Genomic DNA, 21,004 nt, shown 5'->3' with positions numbered 1-21,004 from the left:
AAGTTTCTATTTATTTTAGAAGATACTGAGCAGGTCTTTTTCCTTGGACAATGCTCTCCATTAAATGAATCTGTTTCCCTCCTTTTCCAGAGGGTGAAGAGTGGTCTGATGGGGTGCTTAAAAAGTGACTGGAGCATTTTCCTATAACGTGAGCTGGAGTGGAGGGTGAGGGCAGAGAGAGCCCAAGAGGGGACCCCCTCTCCCCAGGCAGGAACAGCTGGTGCCTAAAGGCTGCGGCTCTGACTCCTCTGTGCCCTGTGGCTCAGGGCTGGCACAGGGCTCTGCCTCCTGCCTTTCCTCCCTGACAGCCACCAGGCCTGGAAAGGGAGCCATGGGAAGGCCCCAAGGGGAAGGAACTGCACTGCAGGGCTGGCTCTAAAATGCTGGATGCAGTTTGATGGCACTGCCACATACGCATGTAGTTTATGGGGAGATGTTGTACAATATATGAAGACAAGGATTTTATTTGTAAACATGGTGGCTGTGATGAGTGACAGTATCATGGAGCAAATATGTTTTAATCTTGCCTGAAAAGGGTTGTTGTCTTCTTTTGAACCATGTTTGCCAGTTTTTAAGATCCCTACAAAGCCTCAGCCTGCTCTGTAGTTTAGCAGAGGCTGCCAGCCTGCCCTGAAAATCTGGAGCATTTCTTCTGAAAATTTTGTCTTAAAAGTTTATTTTTACATGCATAAAACAGAGTGAACTGGCAGAAATGAATTTTCTTTCCCTTTTAGTCTATAATATGAATTTTGAAAACACATGTCGTGTTTGTTCTTGAAACTTATAACTAGTAACATATGGTTGTAAGTGTCTTTTAACTGGAATATTGTCAGAGACCTTTTATATCTAAGAGTAAAAAAAAACACCCAAGCATTTGGAAGTTTAAATTATGTCCCATAAAACTGAGACCAAAATGCATGCATTCAGAGGCTACCAATAAATTCCTTAAAATAGGAGTTTATAATGGCATCACTTACAAAGATAAACTTTTCAGAGCAGTAATTCTAGCAAGTACTTCTCTGATTCTGTTTCTGAATCTACATTACTTTCTTGTATGAGCTGAAAAACCACTTATAAGTTAGGTTTCGTTTTGGTTTTTTAGATTTTTTCCCTCTTTTTTAAAGCACGTTTCCTTACTTTTATTAGTTTTCTGAATATAAATGTAAGCTTGATTATCTTCTAGCTGCCAGTCAGGATACATCTGTGTCAATGTAATGTTTTTTCTTATAAATGAAACTCACACTCAAAAATGTGACAATAAAATATACTGTAGATATGTTGGTTAATTTAAATAACGTTCACAGTATACACTTGTCCCACTCCTTTGTCACATAATATGGTCTTTTTCTCTTGGGAAAATCATGGGCAAAGGAAGATTAGCTTGAGAGCTTTAGTTAACCAATTTCTTAAATTTATGATATAGGTAACAGGATCAAATGAGATTTCTGTCAGCACATGAGTGGAGATACATGTGTGTATATATATATAAAATTGGAAATAATTTCAAATGGTTCTAAGTACAGAAGCTCAAGTATCCTCAAAGTAAAATTTAGAATTTTTGAATCCTTTAAAAGTCAGATGTTACCTAGCTATTCCAAATGATCAATCCTTGGTCTATTTTGCCCATGCTTCTTTTCTCTGTCCTATGTTAGGGGTTAAGTAGGTATCACCTAAATGAGGACAAGTACAGGCTGATTCAAATTTTGTATTCCAGCATCTTCCTGTACAGCGTGGCGCAATGTGGCAGGTCTGGATGCTGCACTAGAGTACTGTATCACTTTGTGCAATGGATCAAAAGACAAAAGCCAATTATAATATTACTTTTGAGCTTATATTCACCTATCCAGTTTTCCAAAGATCAAAATGTGCTGTTTTCACTTGGGAAAATAAGCTGGACATTGGCATGCCATTTTACTTCTGGTAGCAGAGAACTAAAATTCATAATGCATTATTAGTGTTAATTGCGGAACAGTTATAAAAAATCACCCACATTTATTTATTGTAGCTTATTAATGCTATTCAAGTATTAATGATATTCAAATATCATTTTTGCAGTACTTCAGCATATACTTAGACTATTAGAGAAGTTTATATAATTTAAATCAAGTTTCAGGTAAAGAGAATGGAGTTACTGAACTAGCTAAAAATGATCCTTGTCTTTTCTCCTTTTTTATGTTAGTATTTAATTTTACTACTAGTTTGCTGCAGTATTTTTTATACTTTAGTTTAAAAACTGTTTATTTTATACCAAAATGTTCTAAGAATTCTTTTGTCTTGATTCTTTTGACATCAGAAACTTGAAGGAGAGGAAAATATGTTGCAAGTTTATTAAAGTTGAAAATATAGTGAGAACCCAAAAAATGGTTGGGTTCACAGTATCTATATAAAGGAAAGGAACATACAGACAGTCAATTCTAAGGCAGTTTCAATAACATTGCTAAAGAAAAGACTGCTGGTTCAACTCTGGAATGTGAGAAACTATTTTTGGTTTGGTTTAGACCCTCATTGTTACAAATTAATCAACTGCTCTTTAAAGTCTAGAACTCATTAACTTTATAAGTTTTACTGTTCCCATGACTGAGCTTCACTTAAAATATTCAAGTTTGTTTTAGTAGCTTGTGGACCACAGACAGAAATGGAATTTCTGTCCACAAGTATCCTCTCCTGTAGACAAAGTGGCCAGATGTAGTTACTAGAGATTTAAAATATTTTAGAAGATCTAAATATGGTATAAGTTTATAGCTCAGCTCTCATTATAAATCAGTATTTTCAGCCAAATTTCCACTTTTTGTAGGTAGAAAGAAAATCTGGTGGGGGTTTAACCCTGTGGACCCTGTGGAGCACAGTACTCACATTGTTGGATACCTTATTTAAATTTTAGTTTGGTCTGGCTCCTCAAATGTCTGATAGTACCACAAAAGATATCTTTTAAAATAGTATGAGTTGTTTCCTTTTAGGGCTATTCTAACAGCTCAAACAAAGGATGATGGTAGCTGTGTATTTGGAGCATGATATTGTAGACAGGACTTTAGGATGATTCTGTGGCTGCTGTTATGCAGGAAACAGAATTCAATTACCAGAATAGCCCTTTGGCCTTGTAAAATGTAACTGTTGAGATTATGCAGGTCTGTGTGTGACATTTCTCACTGGCAGTGCAAGTTACTGTCTCCTATACGAGCACCTTGTGTCACATGCAGGTTGAAATGTAAGTCTGAGATGACTCCTACACCCTTGAAATAATGCAGCAGTCTCTAATGCCCAAAAGGAGACATTATTGGGAAAGTCCATCACAGAAATGTAGGAGAGAGAGATGTGACATGACTACCAAATGCATAATTGTAGAATCTGTAGCTAAAATTCCTGGTTATCTCCTGGTATACATCAAGTTATGCTTAATGTGTAGGTGCTTGTAAACCTATTGTACATGGCCTGCAACAGCTCTGGTTTAAGAGGAGAAGAAGGGAAAGTGAAAAATGCACAGAAGTGCTTTGTGGTTTAACTATGAAGCTTGTATTAAGTTTCTTGACTTTAGAATGAAGATTAATGACTGATATGTGGCTTGATCTGTTTCTTCACCCATGGAAACAAGAATGGCGTTCAGATATGATGTACTAAAACAATATATATTATATGCTGTGTGGAATAGTTGAAGCTACAGCCTTTACAGAACAGATTGAGATTTGCAATGAAAAGGAAAACTAAAATGAAAAAATATTGAGTGAACAGCAGGGCCTATTTGAGGTGATTACAAAGGATGTTTCTTTATTCTGTCTTTTCTTATGCAACCTGAAAACAGTAGCAGGGGGTTACAAGCAGAGTTCATCACAAAGTTGTCAATCACTGTCATTTAACGTTTTGCAATGGAAGATGTCTTTATTCAAGGACAGCTGGGCAAATCAGAGAAACAGATTTGCAGTTAGTAGTCTGTCCAGCCTACACTAAGCAAACAAGAACAGGGCAGACATACCGGCCTCTCACATAAAAATATAATGGACTCTGCTGACCTCGGTGCCCTCCATTCAGCTTCATTCTCAGTTGTATAAAAGCTTCACTACCCATTCTCAATTTCCTTTAATTACCTACATGATGCAGATAAGAAAATGAACCTCACTTACTTACAGTCAATGATCACAAACAGGAAATTAAGTAGGCAAGTTGTTTAAAATAAGAGGAGTGTTTTGGGTGTAAATAAAACATGTGCTGGAGAAGAATTAGGGAAAATGCATTTTCAGGGGTACCAGTTGGTCTGGACTGACTTGGCTGATCCTCCTTCTTTCTGCTACTTTAAACTGCAAAGCAAAACTAAGTAAAAAATCTCCTTGGTAAATATTCTTTAAAATATCTTTGAAGGAGAAGCCAGTTAAATAAAAAGAGTGAAGCAAACATGCAGCCTTCTATAGGGCTTAAAAAGATTGTGACCTTAGGTTCAGAGAATAAATGACCACAGTTTTCACAAGAGATCTAGCAGAGACATCCAGGATTAAGCAGCAGTTGTCTTTATTCAGCCTTCACTTCTATTCTGCAGTTGAGATATGAAATAAGTTAATGACATTCTGATTTTCTTTCCAAACCTTAAATTGTCTAATGGTTACCATTCCTTTTACATTGATATCACAGTTTAGACATAGTTTCTTTGCATCATTAAAAAAATAGAAAATTTTGTGCTGTCACTTGTCAAGGAGTAAAACCAGCAATCTAACTGCTTTTAGGAATTGTCAGAAAAGGTTCAATGTCTTAGGATATTAATGAGGGGATATGGTTCTTTGTAAGTCAATTAGGTACTTCAATTAGGTGTTCTAAAATTGCCATTTTTCTTTTCCTCACTCTTCACTGGTTACTGTTGTGAATATTTCATTAATATGGATTTGCAGGAAGTCTGATGAAATTGAAGACTAAAGTGCAAAATACTGATTCTATAGTTTAAGAGGAATATAAAACCCTGAACACTTTAAATTAATGGTCTCTGCTAAGCCTGTAGTTTCAAAGCCATTGCCCTTCAGGCTCCCCAAATGACTTTTTATTTTATGACAAAAGAAATACGCTCTCATAAATTACAGATGGAAAAGGCATCACATATTATAAAACTCTTACCTTACTTGCAAGTTTTATAATTCAGAAAGATAGTTCTCACTCCAAGAGATATGTACACATGTACATGCACAAGAGGATTTTGTGGAGGGAAAGATTGCAGATTAAGTCACAAAACTGATTCTTCTGCCTAAATTATTGTTCTTAGGATGTTTCTGTTGAACTTTTATTCAAAAGCAGTGGATTTCCCGAGAGGAGAATTGGCATCTCTGCCTGGGATACCAATACAGTTGTACTTTCTCCTCTCAGCCACTATGATGTTGCTACTTATAACTGCTTATAGCTTACATGTTGGTGGGCAGCTCCTTTTTGCAACAGTGAGAAAGTTCTTACACAGCTTTCATTTTGGAATGAATAGCATTAGTACCACTCTGGAACACAGAGAATGTTTTCACCACCTGCTTAAAATTTTGCCCTTTTTTTTGATCACTCATCATCAGTTGCTTAGACACTGACTGCTCAAAATATTGAAAAAATATTTGAAAAGAAGCATATAAGAGCTATTCCAAAGCTACTGGGTTTTGAATACTAAGAGAAAAACTCAAAACCTGAAAATTGAAAATATGAGGTTTTGACTCCTTTATAGCTAACGTTAAAATGGTTTTGTGACCCAATGAGGTAGGATACCTGTGGGTCATCTTCTACTACTGAATCCATCCAATTAATATATTTATTTCATTGCATTTATTTTCCTCTTCTTTAATGTTAGTATCAGCTATGTGGAAGGAAAAATATTTAAAATCTATAAGTGTGTCAATATTTGAAAATATTATATTAGTTATTGTTTTCCCATGTGTGATTTTGATTAATAAGTACACTTTCTAAATATTTAAATGCTAGTATTTTTGTGTTGAAATCTAATTGTAGTAAATTAAATGCATATAGTTTGAATGCCTCAGTAAGCAGTAATAGTTATTCTGAAGTAAATTACAATGATTAATTTTTTTTTTTTTTTAAAGAATGCTGACGAGTACACAGATCTGCCTGTGAGACACAATGAAGATCAGATGAACAGCGAACTGGCCAAACACCTTCCAATTGAAGTCAATCCCCATTCATTTGACAGTTCACACACAAAAACACACCTCTTGCTGCAAGCCCACTTCAGTCATGCCATGCTGCCTTGCCCAGATTATGCAACTGATACAAAGACGGTGCTGGACCAAGCAATCAGAATATGCCAGGTATCGTGATGCATTTCAGTATATAACTGTTTATTGTTAGTGTTCTCATGTTTTCAATATAGAAGAATCTGGAGATTTCTTGCAATCTTGTGGAGAGCTGGTACCACACAATATTATAACACCTTGTTTAGGGAGGACCTGGATGCCCAAAATGGTTTCCACTTTACAGAACTGGAGGTGAACAAACTTAGAGTGAAAGACAGTCATGCTCTGACTGGAGGCATCTACTGCCATATAACAGCCTCTGCTTTCTTTGCAACAACTTTTTATCTCTGTATTGTGGAATGTTGTATGAGAATCATTCTGGAATGGCTGTGGTCCCTGCAGATGGTTATGTTGATACCCAAGAACCTGTCTCCCCCAGGTACTTCTACTTTTCTAGCACCCAAAAGCACTATAGTCACTCCCAAGCACAAATATAATGTGTTTTGAAATCTGATTCAGGGTGAGATGCAGAGGTTTTCCCTAAGCTCCTCTAGCTAGTGTAAAGACACATCTTTTATGTCCCAATGATCACAGAGTCAAAGAGCACATTTTTAAACGCAGATTTTAAACTCACCCTGGAGACTTGTGAGTTTTTACAGTTGTACTGCAGTTGCAGCCCACAGAAACTAAACTGACCATGGAGAGTACTGGTAACAAGCAATCACATGCACAGCTGCCACCTCAAAAGAATTTTAAAGCAGCAGTTGGAGTTTGGGATAGAGTGCTGCCATATCTGAAAAGCTCAGTTACAGATACAGCAGGAAAGGTGAGCTCTAGCTGTCACAGGAAACAACTGACCCTCTGAGTCTCCCAGGAAGAATTCTGCTCTTTAGCAGAACTGCACAAGGACTCATTCACAGGTTCTTGAAGATCAGGCAGCCTTCAACAAACTGCTGTTTTTATGTTTCTGAGTTTAGTATCTGTAAAATAGAGCCAGTACTTCTTTCTTCCTACAGTTTTTGTTTGCTCAAATGTTAATATCCTCATGATCTGTTTGTCAACTATCAGACAGAAGCTTTGCTCTTGTTTGAAGCCTGTTGGCGATACGGTAACTGCAAACATCATTGTGTCAAACCTGGCAGTTTGTAAAACTGCTCTATGAGAAACAATTAATCAGTGCTCTAGACAGAGAAAATACTGTGTGCAGTTCAGTCCAGCAATTTGGGTAAGGCTCAAACTAATACTAATAAAAGCAAGCTTAAAATACTAATATCAAATTAAGCAAAACTGAAATTAGGGAATGTAAGAAGCAGATAACATCACAGACATTACTGCTACACAGTCCTAATCTTGGTAACCAGCTGTCCTTGGATGCTAGTCTTTTTCAAATATTTCAAATCAATAAAATCATGGTGCTGAAAATGTAGAAACAGCTATGCCATATATTCAGTTATTAACAGAGAAAAGCATCACTTGCTTAGGTGAGAAAATTCAGGTTTGTTTCAAAGAAACCACATACTTAAAGTTCATTTAGATGTTTGTGGAGTAAGCATTAGGGAGTTAATTACATTATTTGGGGAAAATTTAAATTGAATACTATTTTCTGTAATTATTTTGTTCTGTTTTGCTAAGAAATGTATTTTCTTAATCCTGCTACTGCATCATATGTATCAGAAACAGTAGTCACTTAGAAAAAAAAAATCCAAAATATTCAACAGTTCCTTTAAACTGAAGTAGAGTTCAGAAAAATGCCATTCCATATTATGCCTTGGCACTCCAACCTTCAGTTAACTACTATGTCATGTTATATATACAGTGATCTTAAAAAAAAAAGGCAAAAAAAAAAGAAAAACATGCAAGCACTTTTGTATTTTAAAGTTGGCACATGGTTTACATCTCTCGGGAGATTATTGGTTCCATCTTATTAGTCACGCTTTCCAAAGGGAGGTTAAAGTTCCCAGAATCTAAGCAATAGACAGGGTTACACTTTCAATACTGGTTGTTACCTTTTTCCTTAGCACTGACCTGCTGATGAACTCTGGGTCAGCAGAGGTAGAAAAAAAAATGTTAGTTATGAGAAAAGGAAGTGAAGCCTGGAAGGATGCACTGATGAGCAGATTCAGTGGGTGCTGTTCCCTGTGTGTGAGCACGCGCTCGCGCATCGTCAGATGTTAAACACAGCAGTGAGGCGGGAATTGGTTTTTGAGTTACATTGAATTTTTTTTTTTTTTTTTTACTAATAAATTATTTTAGTGTTGAGGTTGTATAGCTAACCTTCAGATTGTGACCTGAACATAAAATGTTCTTTTTGCTGGTGGGTACATGAATAACAGATTTGTCATATCAGCATTACTTTTCTGTTACAAGAAAGAAAGATCTTTCAAAGAGCTTTTATAGGTGGTTATACAGCAAGCCTTTCTCCCAGGTCCCCTGCAGTGCAGATTTGCCGTCTCTAGCCATGATATGTAAGCAAGCCTCTTTCCATCACAGACTATTAAACTTCTCCAATCTTCTGTGGTGTCCTTCACCTGAATCAGCCTTCCTTCCCATGACTCCTTTCCTATCCCACATGTTTCATTCTCCCTTCCATTCCTCCAACATCTTCTGGGTTTTTTCATTGCTAGTGACTTCAGGCTGAGTATTGTTACTGGTCCAGCAGAAAACCATGTTAAGAGCATTACATAGGTAAATGTAGCTGCTGGACTCCAGGTAAGATTCCACTATACTGTAATGAAAAAATTATGAAACAACTCTTAAATCATTTTTCCTTGGATGTCTTAAAAGTTTTGGCTCTACGTTAGAATTCTCTTGTTTATAATTATGGCAAAATATTCAAGTCTTTAGCATTTAACAGAATTTGAGGACTTACATTGCTGGCTTAATAGGGGAATATAATTTTTAGCATAAAGAAAAAGGAAGTATATTTTGTTACAGTTTTCCTATGGTTAGCCTTTGTTAGCTATAGGTGGAGTTCATTATAGCAAGATAAAATTTAGTATTTATATACCTAGGATGAAATGCAGAATTTTTCCCTTTTATTGCAGAAATATGGGGAATAGCAGTATGAAGCCTTTTGGAATGTGAATGCCTATCTGCTCCCTCTCCCACCTCTGTAATGAATGGCCACTGAGGCATTGACTAGGCTAAAGACCCCTTCTCTACACTGAAAACCTCAAGTTAAAATCTAGTTTGTTATCAGTGACAGGCTCTCACAGATAAAGTGCAGGAGGTTCCCATGGCTCAAAAAACCTGCCTCAGCTTCCTGTGTGACCTTGGCCATTTCATTTAATTTTTATTTACTTCAGATACCATTAGTACAGTTACAATAGACAATATATTCTCTTCAAGCCTAGCACTCTCTGTTATTTTTACTGAGAAAAGCTAGAGGTGTCATTAAGATGGTGCTGAACACTCCAGTAGCTTCTCAAAATCAAACATTTCTCCATTTCTTTTAGGAGAATGTACATTAAATAATAAAAATTCTAATGAAAATATTTCTCTAACATTTTTATAAGATATAATTATTATTGTAAAGACTATACTCCACCTTTTTTTCCTATCTTATTTAAGAATACATGAAACTAAATCTAATCTCTTTTCTGCTTCCTTTGCCAAGCCTTATATTTTGTGAATGTGTATTCAGCGATCAGTTCTTATTCTGCTGTTCCAAGACTATTGCCTATATTTGCATTAATTGAAATGGATAATTGAGGCAGTAATACCGTCACTCTCAGATTCAGCAGGGCAGTCTCTTCTCAGAAATAATGTGACAGTTGTTGGCTTTGCATTGGAATTGGCCACAAGCCTCCACTTGTACTATAATCGTTGATAAAATATTTTAAAATTGCCAGGAATAGAGCTGCCATGGAGCTCAGCCCTAACCTTTGAGAAGTGTTTACCTATGGATGTGTTAAACACATCTCAGTAGGGTAGCTGGGCATTGAGAGAAGGTGGACATGAAAACAGATTCCAAACTGCAGAAGAAAGACTACTCTGCATGGGAAATGTGCCTATCCCTGTAACAAGGACCTTGAAATGCTGTCCCTAATGCCCTGTCATTCCCCATCATGTTAGTCCTCTGGAGAATCTGATTTTGGCAGGAAAGAAAAATACTCTTTACGTTAAGCACTGTGTTTTCTTAGCTAGATGGTGATGTGTATAATACTGCTTCAGCCATTCTAAACCAGTTAAAGTTGCTTCTGGTCATTTAAACTGCAACTTTTGCTATAGTTCTTATGAGGATCATCTTTGTGATACGTGTTCAGAGCTGTCAAATATTGCACAAATATGCTGCCCAATTCAGCTAAGAGCTGGCTTATGTACAAAATACTTACTGTACTAAGCTGCAGCTGTGCTGGGTGGGTGGTGGTAGCTCCTCAGAAGGAGAAGTAGAACACAAAAGTACTTCTGGCCATGCAAAGGAGCCCATGTTGCCATTTTGAGACTCAAAGAAAGAAAATGTCCTTTAGCTCTGCACTTCTCATCATCCCGAAATCTCCTCAGTTCATAACAGCCACTAAAACTATTGATTTTGAGAGCCAAGTCCCTTGGATCTTTTGTTTTTCTGCTTATGAGGAGGTGGAGAAGTTTTTAAAGGTCCTAAGAGTGATTTGGGCTCATGTATTGCTTGTTGGTAGTGCAGGTGTGCCAACTGCTTGCTGGCAGGTGGTGGGAGGTACAGGAAAGGCCTATTTTACATTGTGTAAGTAAGATTTGTCCAGAAGTGTCCAGGGAAAGAGCTTTTGTGTGATGGTTGCACTGGCAGCTATAAATAAATGGGCAGCTTTACTGAACGAAGGGAAGAGAATCAAATTAACTTGAGAATGCAGAGCATTACTCAGAAAAAAGTGAAGAGCAGAGGCCACATCTCTTCAGCTGCTACACATATTCTTTGTATATGCAGTAATATCCCAGTGATATCACAATGTTTGCAATTTTACTTAAATACTGGCTGCTTTCATGGCTGTATGGCTGTTATTGCACATCAGGAGTGTGGAAATAATAGAATAATAAAAAAATCTTGTCATGCTTATACTGTGTGGCAACACTCACTTATAGATACTAAACATCAATGGATCACTTTGTAAGGAAAGTGCCTGGACATGTTGGGCTGAAAATGCTTCCTGCTTGTGTTGTGTAGGTATATATGTGGGAGAAGGGAGGGTTACCTTTGTGGTGCTGGAGCTTTGCTTGCTGTGGATAATCAGTGCTGTGGTGTATGGAAGCACCTTGGTGACGGTTTAATGATGATTTGGTGCTGCTTGTGCCTCATCCCTCCCCCACCCATGACAAACCTTTTCCCAGTTGGGGCTGGAGGAAATGAGTAATGCTTAACCCATTTGTGTGATCAATTCACTTAAGCAGCTACTGTGAAATGTTAATCACAACTTTAATTTGTACTGCATTAGCATTTTGATTAACTTGTAGGCTTGCTAGCACACTTGAAGCACTTTTACTCATAGTTACAGCTCGGAAATGACTTTTTGATTAATTAAGTTTGTTAGACAGCAGCTGAGCTTCCTGAATGCTAACCTTAAGGGGCTAAAAGTTCAGGAGAAAGTTACTGGGAATAACTGTTGCTGTTGAAAAGGGTTCTTGTGAATGCACTAAAAAAATTTTGATTATTGGCAAAATATTACATACCTACATTGAAACTGACTCTAAACTGTAAAAAGAACAGATTTATTATGAGAAAGATGCTGTGTATCTTTCATGGTTTTGGTAGATTTGTGTAATATTTGAAACAAGTGCTGGCATTAAGACATTGTTTATGTTAGGAAATTGGGATTTATTGCAAAGTGATTCTTATCAAAAACATTTTTCTTTTTACAGTTTGCTGGTATAGTAGAAAATATCAATTTATGAATTAGCAATTTGAAAATAAATTGGCTATTGGGACTCAATGAGTTCTGAGTGATGGGTTCTTCCCTACCAAGTTTCCATTGCTGATATCACACTCTGTAGCTGCTTTTATTTCTGTAATACTATTAAAAGAAATCAGTAAGAACCCAAGGGTTGCACTCCACTAAATGTAGACAGTAAATGGTTTGTCCTTTCTCCAGTTCTGAAAATACTAATAATGTTACTATGGAGGCTAAGGATGAGTACAGGGATAGGAATCTTGTGAAGCAGCTAGGAAGGTTGTAATTTGCATACATTAGTGAGACCTTTATGATGATGGGAGAATGAAGAATTAGTCTCTCATAGGGGGTAGCAGAGCATATGGAAGAGGAGACTGAATATGCTTGTAAAAAAAAAAGTGAAGAGAAGTAGGATACAGAGGGCAGTATAAAAGGAGTGCCTCCTGAATAGGATTAATTACAACTTATTCACTATATCTCTGATGAAGTACAGGGGGGATGTTCTGTAGGCTGAAACCACACAGCTGTGCAAGGGTGATTTAATTGATCTGAAAGAACTACCCCCCCCTCCCCAGATTAAAACATTTCTAAAAAGTAATTTTGAACTAGACCTCTGAATTTCAAAGATTCTGTAGATACCTGTTTTACTGATATATACATACCAAAGGTAGTGACCTTAAAGTCTCTGTAATACTTCTTAAATAAATTCCAACTTTTCAAGTCAGTTGCTGTTTCTGAGCTATGTAATTGAAGCATCATTGTCATGATTTATATGAAAACATGAAACTTAAAGTACATGGCATGCTTTAAAATCTGAAAAAATATTTTACTTTTATTAGCAGAATATCAAGTCACACATGGATCATAATATAATCTTATGTATTGGAAGGCTTCCTACATTTGAAGCATGTGCAAAATAATTATTGTTATTCTGAATTAATAGTTTTTTAGAAAAATTCGTAAAATGCATACACTTTTGTCCATTATCTATAAATATTTGTCACATAAATTCTGTAGTCTTAAACAGCTGTAAGTAGGCACAATTGTAATAATTTTAATAGATCTATGGATTTAAACTTCTACATGTAACTGAAATTTAGTCCTAGACTAAACTTCAAATTAATGAATAAAAGCACTAAAGAAAGTGTCATAGACTGTGAAGCACTGATACAACAAATAAGATTAATCTTTTAAGAGTAGATAAATTTGAGCCATGTAACTCTCCCTGAGTACACCTGAAATTTTAGTCCCTATCCACAAAGTTATTGCCACCAATGGCATCACTGTAGGCACTCAGCTTCTAGCTGAGTAGTCACAGATGTAATTCTCCACTGAAATGGCATTTCTTACATTTCTTTAGCTTGCCTCTGTATCCAAAGCAGTTATCATTATAGTTCCATTGACACTTTGCTTAAATATAATTTATCCACAAAATAGTAACATTTATGTTTACAGGATTTAAGTCAAAATGCTTAGTATATTCAGAGTTATAGGACAGGTGACTTCAAAAAGAAGAAGAAATTATTCTAAGCAGTATGCAGGCTCTGTTAATGAGATGCAATCTGTATCACTTTTAACACTTCAATAGCTTATCTTAAAGGAAAAAGCTACTTAAGTCATTTGGGTAGATCAGAAATTCTGCTAGTTTTAGTCTGGTCCCCTGCCACCTACCCAGTCGTACAAGAGTGATCCAGAGTATCTGACTTTCAAATGAAGGATGTGAAAGTAATACCAAAAACAGTGTTTATAAAAACTTTGTTAAGAAGTCTCTAGAAGAAAGAATTTAGCAATCAGGATTTTTTAGTAGCCTGAAAAATCTCCTAAATGAGTGGGGGTGAATGGGGGTGTTTGTTCATTATGGAACAATTTAGTGTTCCAATCTATTTTGAGCACATAGAGGGAGTGCTTAATAACACCAGAGAAATGCAGTGTTTTGCTGTCAGTGAGTGTGCCACACACTCACCTCTTCCACATCCTGCCTCCATCTTTGCTTCCCCTCAAACTAGAGAGTTATAAACCATCATGTAAATTCCATCCATCAGTAATAACTTTGGCTAGAAAGAGGCAGACTGTTAAATTTCAGCTTCATGTCAGACCAGAAAGGTACATTTTGGTCAGTTGAAATCATTCCATACCTAAGGATAAGCAGCTGCTGCTCCTGAAAAACAGAAGATGAAAACCTGATCGCAGATGCTGATGGTGTTGTCTTAATGCTGGGATGATGACAGCAATTGCATGATTTTGATCCAAACATTTTGACACTCAATTCCAAATACCATCAGAATGAAAGGTTTTGCCATACCTGACAACATCTACATCAGTGAGCTGCTGATCACTGGCATTTTTGTGCTGCCCCAGCCATGGTTAATAGGTCATTGCTTCCCACATTGGCACAAGCTAAGCTGGTTTTGATAGTAACAGACAAAATGTAAAGGAGGTGTCACTAATTGCTGTTATTACTTTGTAACTGTCCAGGTATGACATTGGGAAGGCTTAAGAGCTATTGCCTGAATCTTTCATGAAAACCAATCTCAGTATAGGCATCTGCTTTTAATCCTCCTAAGTGCAGAAGGAGCCCCAAATAAGAGGATGGTGAACATATTTGCTATTATAACAACCAATAATTCCCTTGACTCCATCTATTTACCCCATTTATTCTACTTCAGGTTAAAAAGTGGTGGGCTTAGAGGGGTGTTTTTTATTTTGGTTTGGTTTTTTGTTATTTAATTTGTGGTTTACCAAAAATACATGTGTTTTTTTTCTGTATTTAAAACATCTTTACTGTTTCCTGTTTCACTTGTTGCATTCACTGTCTTCTTCTTTTAAATTTCTCTCTGTGATGAAATTATCCCGTATTGCTTTAAATTCTGAAGGCTTAAAAGGCAGGTAACTACTTTGTGCCATTTCCCAATTTAGAATAATAATCTGTTCCAATCTTACCCACTCTAAGATATTTAGAATTTATTTACGATTTTGCAAAATAAGAGCTTAAAGTTTCTATAAAATTATACTGGTTATACAACAAGCTAAACGGGTAGCAACTAGATAAACTAGAGAAACTAAATATATTATTAATCAGATAATATAAATATTAAATACTTTAAAATTTTGTGGTTTGTATTATCTTCTTTGTTTAGTTGCTTATATTTATATATGGAGATAGGGGAATAACTCAATTTGTTACCTTGAGTATTTATAGGAATTTCAGTAACCATTTAAGTATCAAGCATCTCCATGTTTTACACTTAGAGGAAAACAAAATGTGTGGAGGTTTCCAAGGCAGCAGATGAAACAAGCAAACTTTACCATTGTTCTGACTTTTTCAAAATGTCACTGTCTTGGATTTCACATCCAGATAGAGATGCTCTGAATAAATTCTATGGGTAAAGAAGCAGAAAATAAGGAGGAAAAGAGGATTTGCCGTGTGGATTCATTATAACAATGTGGAACACAGAGTCTTACACACACAGGCTTTCCATACTCCCTACGGGATATCTGTCTGTAGGCCTCTATCAATTTCTAGGAGATTTTCCATGTGAAAGGGTCCTCCAGTTAATTTCAAAGTATAGCTTGTTTTAGATTTATCTTTCTCTTACATCTTCACTTTTCTTTTCCCCTTTTCAAACCTCTGTTTAAAAGGGGGGAGAAGTATAGAGTAAAAAAAAAAAAACCACCAAAACAATGTAAACAGTGTTATGTGTGCATCTCCAGAAGCATTCTATAAAATACCACTGCTTCATGCTGACTAAAAATACAACTTGCTGTATTCTTCTTGTCATTCATGGAAAATACAAGATATTTATGCACCGGTTATTCTTCACATACGTACAGCAGTATCATCACTGGGGAACATGATGTTTCAGGCTGTCAGAATAGCAGAAAAGAACAAGAAACAGGTATTGGAGAGCAGGAGGCAGATGCCAGACTGTCTCAGCAACACAGACTGCTCAGAAACACAGACTGTACTGTAAGGATAGTCTTCAATATACTGCATTTTACATTCAAATAAATGTAAAATGTGAAATCGGGTAAAGAGCAACTCACCTTGTAAGTTTCAAAGACTCACTCTAGTCTGATGCTGAGAACAATTCCCTCCTTATGCAAGTAAATGTCATGTGAACCAACATATAAATCTGCAGGCCACAAAGCTTCTCCTTTCAAATGTGATTTCTAACATAATTTTATTTTCTACTTGGTGAAAACAATCCTACATGGAAATCACTTTGGCAAACCAAGTGAAGAGACAGAAAATGGATACCAGTAAGATTGTGTTGTGAGGTGCTGGTTTTAGGGTCATTAGGAATGTTAGAGAGTTTCAGGATGCTATGACTCTTCCTCCAAAAAATTAAATATTAAATCTGGATCTTTATTAGCTGAAAGGCCCTTTATCCACAATTCATGAGAAATGAGACAACATTTGGGTAATACAGGGTAACACTTCAAATATTTTTCTAAGTGTCACTGATCTTATCACCCCAATCTGGAAAAAAAAACCTGTTGAAATTGCATTGTAAACTGCTAAAATAAACTGTGTGACTCGGCCAGGAGTGAAACTAACTTGTGTCTTTAAAGTCAGTATTTCTCCAGAATCAGTGTAATTTAATTGAAATAGCTCTGCGTGTGTAAACAACTCCTTTGTTTAAAGAAGATTTCACTGTTTAGTTTGCCTTAAGTAAATGCTGCCTTTTGTTTGTCTGTAAAACATTTGATTAAATGTAAAGACTTACACAGACAGCTTCTCCTCATTACACTAGTGGCTGGAAAATAAGTTAAAATGGTGCAGGTATCTGCTGCCTAAGTATCAAGCAATATCATTTGTGTTTACAAGAAAAACCCATGGAAACATCTGAAGCCTAGTCATAAAATCAAACTACAACCCTCCTAACACCAAGATGGTATTTAAAAAGGTGTTGAAACTGTTCAGTACACCAGATTCAATATATCAATGTTCCTCACTTTCTTGAAAAAAACTATTTTCTCATATTTTAATCAAACATTAAACTCCCTCCATGCGAACTGCTGTTAAATATATGACTTTCTACTCCAATGTGTGGTTTAGTGTTTAGTGTTTTAATATGAGGACCCACACTTTATTGTGATCATAATGTTATTGAACAACAAAATAAGCAAGACAACTAATACATTATAGCATTATTTTTTTCACCAGCTGAAATGCTTTCATAAATCATAATAATTCATTCAATGTACTATAGACAGAGTAGAAAGTATGTTACATATCCAAATAGCTGCATTTACTATTCTAAAAAGTTGAAACCAAAAATTCATGTTTCGTCCTTTTTTCCTTGGAAGAACTCTTAAATTCACTTTCAGACTAACCAAACAGAGTGTAAGTCCAGTCAAGGAAAAAAGCAAGCAGAACCATTTTTTTCATGTCCATAGGGCCATTTGCAGTGCAAATCCATACTGAATTAGTTTAGATCTCTATACAAATAAGAGGTATACTGTTAGTAAACAATATACCTCTTATTTGTACTGTCAAAACACAGGAAGTAGAAATGGAACAGAAAGTCCTGAGGCATGGAAGGCAGGATGATTTTTAACACTTTGAAATCTGATGTATAGCTGCATAGGGGCTTTTTGTTTGCTTGTGTTTTCTGTGTACTTTGGAGAAGCTTTTCAGGATCAGGATAGAGATGCCAAGGGAGAGACAGCCAAGTATCCCTCACCCTCATTCTCAAGACAGTCAACTGTTCACAGTGCAATTAAGGGTGAAATTAATTTTGTTTCAGATCACTTATAGTCACCATAGCTAAAATATAAGCTATTTCGTAAGCTTTCTTCAAGATTTCAACTTATGTGTCAGTGTTGAACAAAGCCTCTAATATGCTATTAAGCTAAATTTTAGTGCTTTTATCTATTCCAATTCCAGGGATTTTTTAAAGTACTTAGTTCAAATGGAAATAATAATTGCTACTCATAAATGACATTAGTACTAATTTTTGAACAAATGTGTATACATTGGTGTTTTTCTTAAATAGTTCAAGGATTTTTGAATAATCATGTAATTCTGAGAAAGCTCTCATGTCAAAATATAAATAAATACTGCCATTAATTGTACCCTTTTCTTTTACAGTAAATGTTGATTTTTCCCTTCATTCTGAGTTGAGTTGTGTCAAACAGCAGTTATTTGTAAGGAAAAGAGTTTACCTTCAGTCCTCACCCCCAAAACTATTGTGTAAATTACCATTTCGAGAATAAGAACTGATGACAATGATAGAGGATTTAATTCATCTTTTCTCAAGGTTAATTCCAAAAGTGTCTAACTGCCATCAATAGAGGTTGAAGTAAATTCTTATGTTAAGACCTAGAAATCACTGTATGTTAAACATGAATCACATTGTATGAACCAGGTATGCAATTATATTTGCGGGGTTTTTTTTTATTATGTGTCTCCTTTGCTTAGGCAATGCTGGACGTAGCAGCCCATCATGGCTGGCTGGTGACTGCTCTGAACATAACCAACCTGGTGCAGATGGTGGTTCAGGGTAGATGGATACATGACTCATCCCTGCTTACTTTGCCAAATGTAGAGCTCCAGCATCTTTACCTTTTTCGGTATGTAATTCTTTTAAGCATTAGCAGGTTTCCAATTTATTTCTACTTTCTGCTGCTGATGGTGTTTGAATGGCATCGTTGTGCCCGAGAATCTTCATTAACGAATCAGAAGCAGAGCTCTGTCTTTCACAGTGATGCTTTCCCAAATGGATTTTCTGTTTCTGTTTTCAATATTCATTGATTAATTAACCCCCACAGATTATTTTGAGAACCGTGATTCCAGACAAATTAACAAGAGACCACTGGAAGGGTTCCAAGTCCTAACAAATCTAACTCTGTATGTTAATTATCTCTTTATTTTAATCCATTATAAAACTACATTAGTATCCATCTTAACATCATAGATAATGCAAAGCTCTATAGATGCTTAGATGATGCAGTAATTAATGCTAACAAAAATAAATGACCACCCTTTAAAAACAGAACGCAGTATTGAGTTTTACCACCAAAACAACTGAATACAAATGTTTGCTTTCCCTCCCTGGGCATATGTTTTGCTGTCTGTATCAGGAAGTGGAGCCAAGGCCAAAGGAAGAGTGTGCATGGACGTTACCAAGGACCTATCGAGTGTCTTCCCGAACTAATGGCTGCCTGCGAAGGAAAAGAGAATGTTTTTGCTTCCATTGTGGACAGTGAGTTGCCAGCAGGACACATTTCACAGGTAACACTTTCTATCTGTGACCATTATCATTGTGATTGGAAAGGAAGAGTAGTTGGGCAAAGAAATATTCTCTCTCCTTCAGTAAATACCATGTGACGTTCAGTATAAAAGTGCAACACACTCATTGCTCTAATTTCAGGGTACTGCTGGCTTTACAGAAGTTCTTCTCTGCCTGTTTTCTTAATATTATTCTCACTTATTCCCTGCTAAGCAGTAGCAGACTCTGGTTTATGGATGATATTACCACCTCTCTCTGCTCTAAAGATGCTTCTGTAGGTCATTCAATCTGCTGAGTGTTATCCACCCTTTCATAGCTCTGCACTAGGAATACATGCATTGCAAATGTCATCATAGCTGGCTTCTGAAGTGGTCTGTCAAACACCATTTTTTGTGAGAATACGCTTAGTAAAAGATCTAGCACTCATTTTGTGTTTGAAACAGAAAAAGAAGATGAAAATTTCATACTTCACAGGGGAGGGAAAAAAAATACTGTTCCAAAATGTTGATCTGCTAAAGTCTCATTTTCAAGGCATTTGCAGCAAAGGATAGCTATATTCCATAGCATTCATCACATTCTAAGCCTATTGATTTCAAATAAATGTAGGAAAGATGAAAACTTCAAAAGCGATACTTTAATGTTTTTTATTTGAATGTTTAAAAGGACAGTTTGACTGTTCAGCTTCAGTTAAACCTTTTACTGATATGCAAACAAGAAGAAAAGTACTTAAATGTCTGTAACAGACATCTGCATTTGTAACCAAATTAACATCAAAATTTTGAATTAAGAAAATGTATTGACATCAAAAAAAGGCTTCCTTTAACAACAGATTTCTAACATAATACACATTGATTTCAGTCCAACTTTCAGATGTGATAAAAAATTAGAACATTGTTATAATTAGTTCAGGGAGAACTCAGAAGTAAACTTACTTAATTTATTTGCATAAATTGCCATTCTGTTATCTTTAAAAGCAAATGCAAATTGGCTCTGTCTGATATGATGATGGTTATTTGGCTCAAAAGTGCTTCAATTTGCGTAGCAATCTGGTGTCGTCTCTGCAGTGAGGCGATCCCAGGTAACATACAAATCCTGAATTATTCCAGAAATTAGTATGTTTAAAGCATCAATTTAAGTGCTAATTGCAGTAGTAATGAGAAAAAGCAGTACTACTGTGAGATTTGCATCTACTGCCCCATCAGTATGCCTGGAACGGCTGCTGACTGGCAGAGGATTTGGCTGCTAATTAAATAATTGTATGCATGGCAGTGTTCTCGTCTGATTCAATAGATGAAGATTAATCCTCAGATAAATATGTTTGGCTGGTATTGAAATGTCTTAGCAGTTTCTTCAAAAATAGCTTGCGTGTATGTGGTGTGTATGTTCACACTGTGAGTGACTTTATGCCTCTATATATCTATGTTTGTAAATACAGATGCATATAACAGGGAAAAACATAATGTCTTCCCATCATGTGAGGAGAAACTTTCATTTCCATGAGCTGGGAATGGCTGTATTGGGTATAGTGAAGCCATGATTGTATTGTGCAGGGCATTATAAATGTGAAAGCTTTATACCAATATGTTATATTCCTTGCACCATTTTTTATAGAAAAAAAAAAGTTTAAAACTATTGTAATACCTTGCAGAGAATTAAAATTCATATTGAGACTGCCTGTTGAGTGTCTTCATATGTAAAGTCTTTCAGTGCT

At 36.1% G+C, this 21,004-nt stretch overlaps 1 protein-coding gene across 1 annotated transcript in view; it reads left to right on the top strand.

Moving 5' to 3' along the window:
• ASCC3 (activating signal cointegrator 1 complex subunit 3) overlaps nucleotides 1–21,004 on the top strand; it is a 251,664-nt gene that overhangs the window by 221,292 nt on the left and 9,368 nt on the right. Inside the window, exons 37-39 of the mRNA XM_066547531.1 lie at nucleotides 6,048–6,272; nucleotides 18,483–18,634; nucleotides 19,145–19,295. Coding sequence (XP_066403628.1) covers nucleotides 6,048–6,272; nucleotides 18,483–18,634; nucleotides 19,145–19,295 — 528 coding nt within the window. The remainder of the gene's footprint in view (nucleotides 1–6,047; nucleotides 6,273–18,482; nucleotides 18,635–19,144; nucleotides 19,296–21,004) is intronic.

The sequence above is a fragment of the Molothrus aeneus genome, chromosome 3 (genome assembly GCF_037042795.1).
Source record: "Molothrus aeneus isolate 106 chromosome 3, BPBGC_Maene_1.0, whole genome shotgun sequence".
In the NCBI taxonomy this organism is placed as follows: Eukaryota; Metazoa; Chordata; class Aves; order Passeriformes; family Icteridae; genus Molothrus; species Molothrus aeneus.
The sequence above is the reverse complement of the archived record's forward strand: the minus strand, read 5'-3'. Positions and strand labels throughout refer to the sequence as shown.